The sequence below is a fragment of the Taudactylus pleione genome, unplaced genomic scaffold, assembly GCF_031769625.1.
Source record: "Taudactylus pleione unplaced genomic scaffold, aTauple2 ptg002170l, whole genome shotgun sequence".
NCBI classification, from domain to species: Eukaryota; Metazoa; Chordata; class Amphibia; order Anura; family Myobatrachidae; genus Taudactylus; species Taudactylus pleione.
The window spans coordinates 182501-200435 of NW_028286564.1; the positions used below are offsets into that span (position 1 = coordinate 182501).

Genomic DNA, 17935 nt, shown 5'->3' on the forward strand with positions numbered 1-17935 from the left:
AATATGTATGTTATACATGGGATGGAGGTAGGGATATATATATATATATATATATATATATAATATTTGTTATAGATGGGAGACAGTGATATATATATATATATATATATATATTATATGTTATATAGGTGATGGAGGCAGGGAGATATATATAATATATATGTTATACAGGGGATGGATATATATAGGGGATGGAGGCAGGTAGATATATAATATATATGTTATACAGGGGATGGAAATATACAGGGGATGGAAGCAGGTAGATATATAATATATATGTTATACAGGGGATGGAGGCAGGGAGATATATAATCTATATGTTATACATGGGATGGAGGCAGATAGAAATATAATATATGTTATACAGGGGATGGTGCAGGTAGATATATAATATATATGTTATACAGGGGATGGTGCAGGTAGATATATAATATATATGTTATACAGGGGATGGTGCAGGTAGATATATAATATATATGTTATACAGGGGATGGTGCAGGTAGATATATAATATATATGTTATACAGGGGATGGTGCAGGTAGATATATAATATATATGTTATACAGGGGATGGTGCAGGTAGATATATAATATATATGTTATACAGGGGATGGTGCAGGTAGATATATAATATATATGTTATACAGGGGATGGTGCAGGTAGATATATAATATATATGTTATACAGGGGATGGATGTATGTTATACAGGGGATATATATATATATGTCTGTATGTTATACGGGATATATATATATATGTCTGTGTGTTATACAGGGGATATATATATATATATATATATATATATATATGTCTGTGTGTTATACAGGGGAAGGGTATATAGAGGGGGCTGCAGCACAATACAGCTATTTACTAATCACCCTGGTGAGAGGCGGCCCCGCATCGCCCGCTCATCGCCGCAGTCTCCCCCGGATCAGAGCTGGCAGATCCCGCATAGTACATAGCGCAGCGGGGTCACCTCTGTCACACGGAGAGTGCGGGACACAGGCACCGGCAGCCGGCGGGACATGGGAGGATGGAGCCGGGGGGCGACTCAGAGACCCGGAGACTGGTGGGGGAGACCCGGAGCACAGGACTCAGGATCCCACGGTCAGTGACACCCGGAGCCCCAAATATATATATTATATACACACTGTACACACTTCCCATATATACCTTCCCATATATACCTTCCCATATATACACACCCCATATATATACATTCCCCATATATACACACCCCATATATATACATTCCCCATATATACACACCCCATATATATACACCCCATATATATACATTCCCCATATATACACACCCCATATATATACACCCCATATATATACATTCCCCATATATACACACCCTATATATATATATATATATATATATATATAATATACATACTGTACACACTTCCCATATATACACACCCCATATATATACACCCCATATATACCTTCCCCATATATACACACCCCATATATATATATGTATATATATACACACTTCCCACCCATATACAAACCCGACGCCCGGCTACACTCTATATAAGTATATAAACCATGCGCCTTACACCCCATATAGATACACCCGGCATCACCCTTCTCCTCCTCCTCACTATACTGCAGCCACCCTGATTATATATATAATATATACTGTACTACATCCCATATACACCCGGCATCATATATCTCACCCGAGTTACCCTGCACTCAGTTTCTCTGTATATATACATCCTGCTCCCATCACCCTGATTATACATCCTGCTCCCATCACCCTGATATCACCCTGATTATACATCCTGCTCCTATCACCCTGATGTCACCCGTTATACATCCTGCTCCCATCACCCTGATATCACCCGTTATACACCCTGCTCTCATCACCCTGATATCACCAGTTATACACCCTGCTCCCATCACCCTGATATCACCCTGATATCACCCGTTATACACCCTGCTCCCATCACCCTGATATCACCCTGATTATACATCCTGCTCCCATCAACCTGATATCACCCTGATTATACATCCTGCTCCTATCACCCTGATGTCACCCGTTATACATCCTGCTCCCATCACCCTGATATCACCCGTTATACACCCTGCACTCATCACCCTGATATCACCCGTTATACACCCTGCTCCCATCACCCTGATATCACCCTGATATCACCCGTTATACACCCTGCTCCCATCACCCTGATATCACCCTGATTATACATCCTGCTCCTATCACCCTGATGTCACCCGTTATACATCCTGCTCCCATCACCCTGATATCACCCGTTATACACCCTGCTCTCATCACCCTGATATCACCCGTTGTACACCCTGCTCCCATCACCCTGATTATACATCCTGCTCCCATCACCCTGATGTCACCCGTTATACACCCTGCTCCCATCACCCTGATATCACCCTGATTATACATCCTGCTCCCATCACCCTGATATCACCCTGCTCCCATCACCCTGATGTCACCCGTTATACATCCTGCTCCCATCACCCTGATATCACCCGTTATACACCCTGCTCTCATCACCCTGATATCACCCGTTATACATCCTGCTCCCATCACCCTGATGTCACCCGTTATACACCCTGCTCCCATCACCCTGATATCACCCTGCTCCCATCACCCTGATATCACCCGTTATACATCCTGCTCCCATCACCCTGATATCACCCGTTATACATCCTGCTCCCATCACCCTGATATCACCCTGCTCCCATCACCCTGATATCAGCCGTTATACGCCCTGCTCCCATCACCCCGATGTCACCCGTTATACATCCTGCTCCCATCACTCTGATATCACCCGTTATACACCCTGCTCCCATCAACCCGATGTCACCCGTTATACATCCTGCTCCTATCACCCCGATATCACCCGTTATACATCCTGCTCCCATCACCCTGATATCACCCTGCTCCCATCACCCTGATATCACCCGTTATACATCCTGCTCCCATCACCCTGATATCACCCGTTATACATCCTGCTCCCATCACCCTGATTATACATCCTGCTCCCATCACCCTGATGTCACCCGTTATACATCCTGCTCCCATCACCCTGATATCACCCGTTATACATCCTGCTCCCATCACCCTGATATCACCCTATCACCCGTTATACACCCTGCTCCCATCACCCCGATGTCACCCGTTATACATCCTGCTCCCATCACCCCGATATCACCCGTTATACATCCTGCTCCTATCACCCTGCTCCCATCACCCTGATATCACCTGTTATACACCCTGCTCCCATCACCCCGATATCACCCGTTATACATCCTGCTCCCATCACCCTGATATCACCCTGCTCCCATCACCCTGATATCACCCTGCTCCCATCACCCTGATATCACCCGTTATACATCCTGCTCCCATCACCCTGATTATACATCCTGCTCCCATCACCCTGATATCACCCGTTATACATCCTGCTCCCATCACCCTGATATCACCCGTTATACATCCTGCTCCCATCACCCTGATATCACCCGTTATACATCCTGCTCCCATCACCCTGATATCACCCTGCTCCCATCAACCCGATATCACCCGTTATACATCCTGCTCCCATCACCCTGATATCACCCTGCTCCCATCACCCTGATAACACCCGTTATACATCCTGCTCCCATCACCCTGATATCACCCGTTATACATCCTGCTCCCATCACCCTGATTATACATCCTGCTCCCATCACCATGATATCACCCGTTATACATCCTGCTCCCATCACCCTGATATCACCCGTTATACATCCTGCTCCCATCACCCTGATTAAACATCCTGCTCCCATCACCCTGATATCACCCTGCTCCCATCACCCTGATATCACCCGTTATACATCCTGCTCCCATCACCCTGATTAAACATCCTGCTCCCATCACCCTGATATCACCCTGCTCCCATCACCCTGATATCACCCGTTATACACCCTGCTCCCATCACCCCGATGTCACCCGTTATACATCCTGCTCCCATCACCCCGATATCACCCGTTATACATCCTGCTCCCATCACCCTGATAGCCGTTATACACCCTGCTCCCATCACCCCGATGTCACCCGTTATACATCCTGCTCCTATCACTCTGATATCACCCTGCTCCCATCACCCTGATATCACCCGTTATACACCCTGCTCCCATCACCCCGATGTCACCAGTTATACATCCTGCTCCCATCACCCCGATATCACCCGTTATACATCCTGCTCCCATCACCCCGATATCACCCTGATGTCACCCTGCTCCCATCACCCTGATATCATCCTGCTCCCATCACCCTGATGTCACCCGTTATACATCCTGCTCCCATCACCCCGATATCACCCGTTATACATCCTGCTCCCATCACCCCGATATCACCCTGATGTCACCCTGCTCCCATCACCCTGATATCATCCTGCTCCCATCACCCTGATGTCACCCGTTATACATCCTGCTCCCATCACCCCGATATCACCCGTTATACATCCTGCTCCCATCACCCCGATATCACCCTGATGTCACCCTGCTCCCATCACCCTGATATCATCCTGCTCCTATCACCCTGATGTCACCCGTTATACATCCTGCTCCCATCACCCGTTATACATCCTGCTCCCATCACCCCGATATCACCCTGATGTCACCCTGCTCCCATCACCCTGATATCATCCTGCTCCCATCACCCTGATGTCACCCGTTATACATCCTGCTCCCATCACCCGTTATACATTGTGTAATAAGGGAACAATGTAGAGGACACACAGATGTGCTGTGAGATTTCCCATAGACCATAAGATAATGGGGAGTCTATAAACGGCAGAACATTGGTGATCCTGTAATTTCACGCCTGGCCGCCCCCCTCTCCTGATTAATGACTCGTCCACTCTGTACTGGAATATCCACATTGGTGTCTGTTATTCCTCATCTATTGTTCCTGAGGAGCTTACACTCTGCTGTCACTGTACATATAGATGTGACCTATCCCAGCGTGTGACCCTGACATTATACATTACACAGTAACCTGATCCCAGCTGTGTGACTGATCCCTGTGCTGAGGAGCTTACACTCTGCTGTCACTGTACATATAGATGTGACCTATCCCAGCGTGTGACCCTGACATTATACATTACACAGTAACCTGATCCCAGCTGTGTGACTGATCCCTGTGCTGAGGAGCTTACACTCTGCTGTCACTGTACATATAGATGTGACCTATCCCAGCGTGTGACCCTGACATTATACATTACACAGTAACCTGATCCCAGCTGTGTGACTGATCCCTGTGCTGAGGAGCTTACACTCTGCTGTCACTGTACATATAGATGTGACCTATCCCAGCGTGTGACCCTGACATTATACATTACACAGTAACCTGATCCCAGCTGTGTGACTGATCCCTGTGCTGAGGAGCTTACACTCTGCTGTCACTGTACATATAGATGTGACCTATCCCAGCGTGTGACCCTGACATTATACATTACACAGTAACCTGATCCCAGCTGTGTGACTGATCCCTGTGCTGAGGAGCTTACACTCTGCTGTCACTGTACATATAGATGTGACCTATCCCAGCGTGTGACCCTGACATTATACATTACACAGTAACCTGATCCCAGCTGTGTGACTGATCCCTGTGCTGAGGAGCTTACACTCTGCTGTCACTGTACATATAGATGTGACCTATCCCAGCGTGTGACCCTGACATTATACATTACACAGTAACCTGATCCCAGCTGTGTGACTGATCCCTGTGCTGAGGAGCTTACACTCTGCTGTCACTGTACATATAGATGTGACCTATCCCAGCGTGTGACCCTGACATTATACATTACACAGTAACCTGATCCCAGCTGTGTGACTGATCCCTGTGCTGAGGAGCTTACACTCTGCTGTCACTGTACATATAGATGTGACCTATCCCAGCGTGTGACCCTGACATTATACATTACACAGTAACCTGATCCCAGCTGTGTGACTGATCCCTGTGCTGAGGAGCTTACACTCTGCTGTCACTGTACATATAGATGTGACCTATCCCAGCGTGTGACCCTGACATTATACATTACACAGTAACCTGATCCCAGCTGTGTGACTGATCCCTGTGCTGAGGAGCTTACACTCTGCTGTCACTGTACATATAGATGTGACCTATCCCAGCGTGTCACCCTGACATTATACATTACACAGTAACCTGATCCCAGCTGTGTGACTGATCCCTGTGCTGAGGAGCTTACACTCTGCTGTCACTGTACATATAGATGTGACCTATCCCAGCGTGTGACCCTGACATTATACATTACACAGTAACCTGATCCCAGCTGTGTGACTGATCCCTGTGCTGAGGAGCTTACACTCTGCTGTCACTGTACATATAGATGTGACCTATCCCAGCGTGTGACCCTGACATTATACATTACACAGTAACCTGATCCCAGCTGTGTGACTGATCCCTGTGCTGAGGAGCTTACACTCTGCTGTCACTGTACATATAGATGTGACCTATCCCAGCGTGTGACCCTGACATTATACATTACACAGTAACCTGATCCCAGCTGTGTGACTGATCCCTGTGCTGAGGAGCTTACACTCTGCTGTCACTGTACATATAGATGTGACCTATCCCAGCGTGTGACCCTGACATTATACATTACACAGTAACCTGATCCCAGCTGTGTGACTGATCCCTGTGCTGAGGAGCTTACACTCTGCTGTCACTGTACATATAGATGTGACCTATCCCAGCGTGTGACCCTGACATTATACATTACACAGTAACCTGATCCCAGCTGTGTGACTGATCCCTGTGCTGAGGAGCTTACACTCTGCTGTCACTGTACATATAGATGTGACCTATCCCAGCGTGTCACCCTGACATTATACATTACACAGTAACCTGATCCCAGCTGTGTGACTGATCCCTGTGCTGAGGAGCTTACACTCTGCTATCACTGTACATATAGATGTGACCTATCCCAGCGTGTGACCCTGACATTATACATTACACAGTAACCTGATCCCAGCTGTGTGACTGATCTCTGTGCTGAGGAGCTTACACTCTGCTGTCACTGTACATATAGATGTGACCTATCCCAGCGTGTGACCCTGACATTATACATTACACAGTAACCTGATCCCAGCTGTGTGACTGATCCCTGTGCTGAGGAGCTTACACTCTGCTGTCACTGTACATATATATGTGACCTATCCCAGCGTATGACCCTGACATTATACTTTACACAGTAACCTGATCCCAGCTGTGTGACTGATCTCTGTGCTGAGGAGCTTACACTCTGCTGTCACTGTACATATAGATGTGACCTATCCCAGCGTGTGACCCTGACATCATACATTACACAGTAACCTGATCCCAGCTGTGTGACTGATCCCTGTGCTGAGGAGCTTACACTCTGCTGTCACTGTACATATAGATGTGACCTATCCCAGCGTGTGACCCTGACATTATACATTACACAGTAACCTGATCCCAGCTGTGTGACTGATCTCTGTGCTGAGGAGCTTACACTCTGCTATCACTGTACATATAGATGTGACCTATCCCAGCGTGTGACCCTGACATTATACATTACACAGTAACATGATCCCAGCTGTGTGACTGATCCCTGTGCTGAGGAGCTTACACTCTGCTGTCACTGTACATATAGATGTGACCTATCCCAGCGTGTCACCCTGACATTATACATTACACAGTAACCTGATCCCAGCTGTGTGACTGATCCCTGTGCTGAGGAGCTTACACTCTGCTGTCACTGTACATATAGATGTGACCTATCCCAGCGTGTGACCCTGACATTATACATTACACAGTAACCTGATCCCAGCTGTGTGACTGATCCCTGTGCTGAGGAGCTTACACTCTGCTATCACTGTACATATAGATGTGACCTATCCCAGCGTGTCACCCTGACATTATACATTACACAGTAACCTGATCCCAGCTGTGTGACTGATCCCTGTGCTGAGGAGCTTACACTCTGCTGTCACTGTACATATAGATGTGACCTATCCCAGCGTGTGACCCTGACATTATACATTACACAGTAACCTGATCCCAGCTGTGTGACTGATCCCTGTGCTGAGGAGCTTACACTCTGCTGTCACTGTACATATAGATGTGACCTATCCCAGCGTGTGACCCTGACATTATACATTACACAGTAACCTGATCCCAGCTGTGTGACTGATCCCTGTGCTGAGGAGCTTACACTCTGCTGTCACTGTACATATAGATGTGACCTATCCCAGCGTGTGACCCTGACATTATACATTACACAGTAATCTGATCCCAGCTGTGTGACTGATCTCTGTGCTGAGGAGCTTACACTCTGCTGTCACTGTACATATAGATGTGACCTATCCCAGCGTGTGACCCTGACATTATACATTACACAGTAACCTCATCCCAGCTGTGTGACTTATCTCTGTGCTGAGGAGCTTACACTCTGCTGTCACTGTACATATAGATGTGACCTATCCCAGCGTGTGACCCTGACATTATACATTACACAGTAACCTGATCCCAGCTGTGTGACTGATCCCTGTGCTGAGGAGCTTACACTCTGCTGTCACTGTACATATAGATGTGACCTATCCCAGCGTGTGACCCTGACATTATACATTACACAGTAACCTGATCCCAGCTGTGTGACTGATCCCTGTGCTGAGGAGCTTACACTCTGCTGTCACTGTACATATAGATGTGACCTATCCCAGCGTGTGACCCTGACATTATACATTTCACAGTAACCTGATCCCAGCTGTGTGACTTATCTCTGTGCTGAGGAGCTTACACTCTGCTGTCACTGTACATATAGATGTGACCTATCCCAGCGTGTGACCCTGACATTATACATTACACAGTAACCTGATCCCAGCTGTGTGACTGATCTCTGTGCTGAGGAGCTTACACTCTGCTGTCACTGTACATATAGATGTGACCTATCCCAGCGTGTGACCCTGACATTATACATTACACAGTAACCTGATCCCAGCTGTGTGACTGATCTCTGTGCTGAGGAGCTTACACTCTGCTGTCACTGTACATATAGATGTGACCTATCCCAGCGTGTGACCCTGACATTATACATTACACAGTAACCTGATCCCAGCTGTGTGACTGATCCCTGTGCTGAGGAGCTTACACTCTGCTGTCACTGTACATATAGATGTGACCTATCCCAGCGTGTGACCCTGACATCATACATTACACAGTAACCTGATCCCAGCTGTGTGACTGATCCCTGTGCTGAGGAGCTTACACTCTGCTGTCACTGTACATATAGATGTGACCTATCCCAGCGTGTCACCCTGACATTATACATTACACAGTAACCTGATCCCAGCTGTGTGACTGATCCCTGTGCTGAGGAGCTTACACTCTGCTGTCACTGTACATATAGATGTGACCTATCCCAGCGTGTGACCCTGACATTATACATTACACAGTAACCTGATCCCAGCTGTGTGACTGATCTCTGTGCTGAGGAGCTTACACTCTGCAGAATCTCCGGCCTCAGGCATTAGCATTTACTTTGGGATTTCAATGTCAGTATTGTAGTCGATTTTAAATCTGTTAGTAAATAAGGTATGCCTGTAGTGGTCTATGTGGAAGTATCGATGTTCTGTTTTGGCCGGGATGCCTGTTTTATATTCGAATTTATAGTCTATTTTAACTTTATTAAATCTCTAAGTTGCAAAATTGATTGAAAATAACCAATAATTACATCAAATACAAAAAAATTACCTTTAGTCAATATTGGAGCATTTACACACAATTCATCTTCCTACACTAATAACTCTCGTATTCATCCTATTCCCTCACAGATAATTAGATCTGTCTCCTTTGCTCATCCCACGCCTAACTAAAATCTGTAATTCCCTACCAGCTTCCTGAGAGACTTACCTACACCCACCTCACACACTCTCATATTACCACCCATCTCTCATACAGTATTACCGTAAGTGCAGAATCTTTTTGGGTTTTTTTACGCGGCACAGGGTTTTCAGCTGTGACCACTTTTTTTTAATTGGATACTGCGGGAATCGGGTGCGAGCATACCCACGGTAATCCAAAATTAGGCACGAGGGGCGCAAGGTTTTTTCCTCGCTAAACCTCGCGCTCAATTGAATATGCCCCATAACCTACATAAACCATACTACCCAATTACATCCCCTCTATACAGCACACACACATATCCTCCATAATCTATCCTACCCAATTACATCCCCTCTATACAGCACATAAATAACCTCCATAAGCTATCCTACCCAATTACATCCCCTCTATACAGCACACACATATCCTCCATAAGCTATCCTACCCAATTACATCCCCACTATACAGCACACACATATCCTCCATAAGCTATCCTACCCAATTACATCCCCACTATACAGCACACACATCCTCCATAATCTATTTTACCCAATAACATCCCCACTATACAGCACACACACATATCCTCCATAAGCTATCCTACCCAATTACATCCCCTCTATACAGCACACACATATCCTCCATAAGCTATCCAACCCAATTACATCCCCTCTATACAGCACACACATATCCTCCATAAGCTATCCTACCCAATTACATCCTCTCTATACAGCACACACATATCCTCCATATGCTATCCTACCCAATTACATCCCCACTATACAGCACACACATATCCTCCATAAGCAATCCTACCCAATTACATCCCCTCTATACAGCACATAAATAACCTACATAAGCTATCCTACCCAATTACATCCCCTCTATACAGCACACACATATCCTCCATAAGCTATCCTACCCAATTACATCCCCTCTATACAGCACACACATATCCTCCATAAGCTATCCTACCCAATTACATCCCCTCTATACAGCACATAAATAACCTCCATAAGCTATCCTACCCATTTACATCCCCACTATACAGCACACACATATCCTCCATAAGCTATCCTACCCAATTACATCCCCTCTATACAGCACACACATATCCTCCATAAGCTATCCTACCCAATTACATCCCCTCTATACAGCACATAAATAACCTCCATAAGCTATCCTACACAATTACATCCCCTCTATACAGCACACATATCCTCCATAAGCTATCCTACCCAATTACATCCCCACTATACAGCACACATATCCTCCATAACCTATCCTACCCAATTACATCCCCTGTATACAGCACACACACATATCCTCCATAAGCTATCCTACCCAATTACATCTCCTCTATACAGCACACACATATCCTCCATAAGCTATCCTACCCAATTACATCCCCTCTATACAGCACAGACATATCCTCCATAAGCAATCCTACCCAATTACATCCCCTGTATACAGCACACACATATATCCTCCATAAGCTATCCTACTCAATTACATCCCAACTATACAGCACACACATATCCTCCATAAGCTATCCTACCCAATTACATCCCCACTATACAGCACACCCATATCCTCCATAAGCTATCCTACCCAATTACATCCCCACTATACAGCACACACATATCCTCCATAATCTATCCTACCCAATTACATCCCCTCTATACAACACACACACATATCCTCCATAATCTTTCCTACCCAATTACGTCCCCTCTATACAGCACACACATATCCTCCATAAGCTATCCTACCCAATTACATCCTCACTATACAGCACACACATATCCTCCATAAGCTATCCTACCCAATTACATCCCCTCTATACAGCACACACATATCCTCCATAAGCTATCCTACCCAATTACATCCCCACTATACAGCACACACATATCCTCCATAAGCTATCCTACCCAATTACATCCTCACTATACAGCACACACATATCCTCCATAAGCAATCCTACCCAATTACATCCCCTCTATACAGCACATAAATAACCTCCATAAGCTATCCTACACAATTACATCCCCTCTATACAGCACACATATCCTCCATAAGCTATCCTACCCAATTACATCCCCACTATACAGCACACATATCCTCCATAACCTATCCTACCCAATTACATCCCCTCTATACAGCACACACATATCCTCCATAAGCTATCCTACCCAATTACATCCCCTCTATACAGCACACACATATCCTCTATAAGCTATCCTACCCATTTACATCCCCACTATACAGCACACACATATCCTCCATAAGCTATCCTACCCAATTACATCCCCTCTATACAGCACACACATATCCTCCATAAGCTATCCTACCCAATTACATCCCCTCTATACAGCACATAAATAACCTCCATAAGCTATCCTACACAATTACATCCCCTCTATACAGCACACATATCCTCCATAAGCTATCCTACCCAATTACATCCCCACTATACAGCACACATATCCTCCATAACCTATCCTACCCAATTACATCCCCTCTATACAGCACACACATATCCTCCATAAGCTATCCTACCCAATTACATCCCCTCTATACAGCACATAAATAACCTCCATAAGCTATCCTACACAATTACATCCCCTCTATACAGCACACATATCCTCCATAAGCTATCCTACCCAATTACATCCCCACTATACAGCACACATATCCTCCATAACCTATCCTACCCAATTACATCCCCTCTATACAGCACACACATATCCTCCATAAGCTATCCTACCCAATTACATCCCCTCTATACAGCACATAAATAACCTCCATAAGCTATCCTACCCAATTACATCCCCTCTATACAGCACACACATCCTCCATAATCTATTTTACCCAATAACATCCCCTCTATACAGCACACACACATATCCTCCATAAGCTATCCTACCCAATTACATCCCCTGTATACAGCACACACATATCCTCCATAATCTATCCTACCCAATTACATCCCCACTATACAGCCCACACATATCCTCCATAAGCTATCCTACCCAATTACATCCCCTCTATACAGCACACACATAACCTCCATAAGCTATCCTACCCAATTACATCCCAACTATACAGCACACACATATCCTCCATAAGCTATCCTACCCAATTACATCCCCACTATACAGCACACACATATCCTCCATAATCTATTCTACCCAATTACATCCCCTCTATACAGCACACACATATCCTCCATAAGCTATCCTACCCACTTACATCCCCACTATACAGCACACACATATCCTCCATAATCTATCCTACACAATTACATCCCCACTATACAGCACACACATATCCTCCATAAGCTATCCTACCCAATTACATCCCCACTATACAGCACACACATATCCTCCATAAGCTATCCTACCCAATTACATCCCCACTATACAGCACACACATATCCTCCATAAGCAATCCTACCCAATTACATCCCCTCTATACAGCACATAAATAACCTACATAAGCTATCCTACCCAATTACATCCCCTCTATACAGCACACACATATCCTCCATAAGCTATCCTACCCAATTACATCCCCTCTATACAGCACACACATATCCTCCATAAGCTATCCTACCCAATTACATCCCCTCTATACAGCACATAAATAACCTCCATAAGCTATCCTACCCATTTACATCCCCACTATACAGCACACACATATCCTCCATAAGCTATCCTACCCAATTACATCCCCTCTATACAGCACACACATATCCTCCATAAGCTATCCTACCCAATTACATCCCCTCTATACAGCACATAAATAACCTCCATAAGCTATCCTACACAATTACATCCCCTCTATACAGCACACATATCCTCCATAAGCTATCCTACCCAATTACATCCCCACTATACAGCACACATATCCTCCATAACCTATCCTACCCAATTACATCCCCTCTATACAGCACACACATATCCTCCATAAGCTATCCTACCCAATTACATCCCCTCTATACAGCACACACATATCCTCCATAAGCTATCCTACCCAATTACATCCCCTCTATACAGCACATAAATAACCTCCATAAGCTATCCTACCCAATTACATCCCCTCTATACAGCACACACATCCTCCATAATCTATTTTACCCAATAACATCCCCTCTATACAGCACACACACATATCCTCCATAAGCTATCCTACCCAATTACATCCCCTGTATACAGCACACACATATCCTCCATAATCTGCCCTACCCAATTACATCCCCACTATACAGCCCACACATATCCTCCATAAGCTATCCTACCCAATTACATCCCCTCTATACAGCACACACATAACCTCCATAAGCTATCCTACCCAATTACATCCCCTCTATACAGCACACACATATCCTCCATAAGCTATCCTACCCAATTACATCCCCTCTATACAGCACATAAATAACCTCCATAAGCTATCCTACCCAATTACATCCCCTCTATACAGCACACACATCCTCCATAATCTATTTTACCCAATAACATCCCCTCTATACAGCACACACACATATCCTCCATAAGCTATCCTACCCAATTACATCCCCTGTATACAGCACACACATATCCTCCATAATCTATCCTACCCAATTACATCCCCACTATACAGCCCACACATATCCTCCATAAGCTATCCTACCCAATTACATCCCCTCTATACAGCACACACATAACCTCCATAAGCTATCCTACCCAATTACATCCCAACTATACAGCACACACATATCCTCCATAAGCTATCCTACCCAATTACATCCCCACTATACAGCACACACATATCCTCCATAATCTATTCTACCCAATTACATCCCCTCTATACAGCACACACATATCCTCCATAAGCTATCCTACCCACTTACATCCCCACTATACAGCACACACATATCCTCCATAATCTATCCTACACAATTACATCCCCACTATACAGCACACACATATCCTCCATAAGCTATCCTACCCAATTACATCCCCACTATACAGCACACACATATCCTCCATAAGCTATCCTACCCAATTACATCCCCACTATACAGCACACACATATCCTCCATAAGCAATCCTACCCAATTACATCCCCTCTATACAGCACATAAATAACCTACATAAGCTATCCTACCCAATTACATCCCCTCTATACAGCACACACATATCCTCCATAAGCTATCCTACCCAATTACATCCCCTCTATACAGCACACACATATCCTCCATAAGCTATCCTACCCAATTACATCCCCTCTATACAGCACATAAATAACCTCCATAAGCTATCCTACCCATTTACATCCCCACTATACAGCACACACATATCCTCCATAAGCTATCCTACCCAATTACATCCCCTCTATACAGCACACACATATCCTCCATAAGCTATCCTACCCAATTACATCCCCTCTATACAGCACATAAATAACCTCCATAAGCTATCCTACACAATTACATCCCCTCTATACAGCACACATATCCTCCATAAGCTATCCTACCCAATTACATCCCCACTATACAGCACACATATCCTCCATAACCTATCCTACCCAATTACATCCCCTCTATACAGCACACACATATCCTCCATAAGCTATCCTACCCAATTACATCCCCTCTATACAGCACACACATATCCTCCATAAGCTATCCTACCCAATTACATCCCCTCTATACAGCACATAAATAACCTCCATAAGCTATCCTACCCAATTACATCCCCTCTATACAGCACACACATCCTCCATAATCTATTTTACCCAATAACATCCCCTCTATACAGCACACACACATATCCTCCATAAGCTATCCTACCCAATTACATCCCCTGTATACAGCACACACATATCCTCCATAATCTGCCCTACCCAATTACATCCCCACTATACAGCCCACACATATCCTCCATAAGCTATCCTACCCAATTACATCCCCTCTATACAGCACACACATAACCTCCATAAGCTATCCTACCCAATTACATCCCCTCTATACAGCACACACATATCCTCCATAAGCTATCCTACCCAATTACATCCCCTCTATACAGCACATAAATAACCTCCATAAGCTATCCTACCCAATTACATCCCCTCTATACAGCACACACATCCTCCATAATCTATTTTACCCAATAACATCCCCTCTATACAGCACACACACATATCCTCCATAAGCTATCCTACCCAATTACATCCCCTGTATACAGCACACACATATCCTCCATAATCTATCCTACCCAATTACATCCCCACTATACAGCCCACACATATCCTCCATAAGCTATCCTACCCAATTACATCCCCTCTATACAGCACACACATAACCTCCATAAGCTATCCTACCCAATTACATCCCAACTATACAGCACACACATATCCTCCATAAGCTATCCTACCCAATTACATCCCCACTATACAGCACACACATATCCTCCATAATCTATTTTACACAATTACATCCCCTCTATACAGCACACACACATATCCTCCATAAGCTATCCTACCCAATTACATCCCCACTATACAGCACACACATATCCTCCATAATCTATTCTACCCAATTACATCCCCTCTATACAGCCCAGACATATCCTCCATAATCTATTCTACCCAATTACATCCCCTCTATACAGCACACACATATCCTCCATAAGCTATCCTACCCACTTACATCCCCACTATACAGCACACACATATCCTCCATAATCTGTCCTACACAATTACATCCCCACTATACAGCACACACATATCCTCCATAAGCTATCCTACCCAATTACATCCCCACTATACAGCACACACATATCCTCCATAAGCTATCCTACCCAATTACATCCCCTCTATACAGCACACACACATATCCTCCATAAGCTATCCTACCCAATTACATCCCCACTATACAGCATACACATATCCTCCATAAGCTATCCTACCCAATTACATCCACTGTATACAGCACACACACATCCTCCATAAGCTATCCTACCCAATTACATCCCCTCTACACAGCACACACATATCCTCCATAAGCTATCCTACCCAATTACATCCCCACTATACAGCACATACACATATCCTCCATAAGCTATCCTACCCAATTACATCCCCACTATACAGCACACACATATCCTCCATAATCTATCCTACCCAATTACATCCCCACTATACAGCACATACATATCCTCCATAAGCTATCCTACCCAAATTCATCCCCTCTATACAGCACACACATATCCTCCATAATCTATTATACCCAATTACATCCCCTCTATACAGCCCACACATATCCTCCATATGCTATCCAACCCAATTACATCCCCTCTATACAGCACACACACATATCCTCCATAAGCTATCCTACCCAATTACATCCCCTCTATACACCACACACATATCCTCCATAATCTATCCTATCCATTTACATCCTCTATACAGCACACACATATCCTCCATTAGCTATCCTACCCAATTACATCCCCACTATACAGCACACACATAACCTCCATAAGCTGTCCTACCCAATTACATCCCCACTATACAGCACACACACATCCTCCATAAGCTATCCTACCCAATTACATCCCCTCTATACAGCACACACATATCCTCCATAAGCTATCCTACCCAATTACATCCTCTATACAGCACACACATATCCTCCATAAGCTATCCTACCCAATTACATCCCCTCTATACAGCACACACACATATCCTCCATAAGCTATCCTACCCAATTACATCCCCACTATACAGCATACACATATCCTCCATAAGCTATCCTACCCAATTACATCCACTCTATACAGCACACACACATCCTCCATAAGCTATCCTACCCAATTACATCCCCTCTACACAGCACACACATATCCTCCATAAGCTATCCTACCCAATTACATCCCCACTATACAGCACATACACATATCCTCCATAAGCTATCCTACCCAATTACATCCCCACTATACAGCACACACATATCCTCCATAAGCTATGCTACCCAATTACATCCCCTG

General features: G+C 44.7%; 1 protein-coding gene across 1 annotated transcript in view; it reads left to right on the top strand.

The window, feature by feature from the left end:
* Positions 1–971: 971 nt before the first annotated feature.
* LOC148433693 (proton-coupled zinc antiporter SLC30A2-like) overlaps positions 972–17935 on the top strand; it is a 104448-nt gene continuing 87484 nt past the window's right edge. Inside the window, exon 1 of the mRNA XM_088465826.1 lies at positions 972–1108. Coding sequence (XP_088321952.1) covers positions 1035–1108 — 74 coding nt within the window. The 5' untranslated portion in view covers positions 972–1034. The remainder of the gene's footprint in view (positions 1109–17935) is intronic.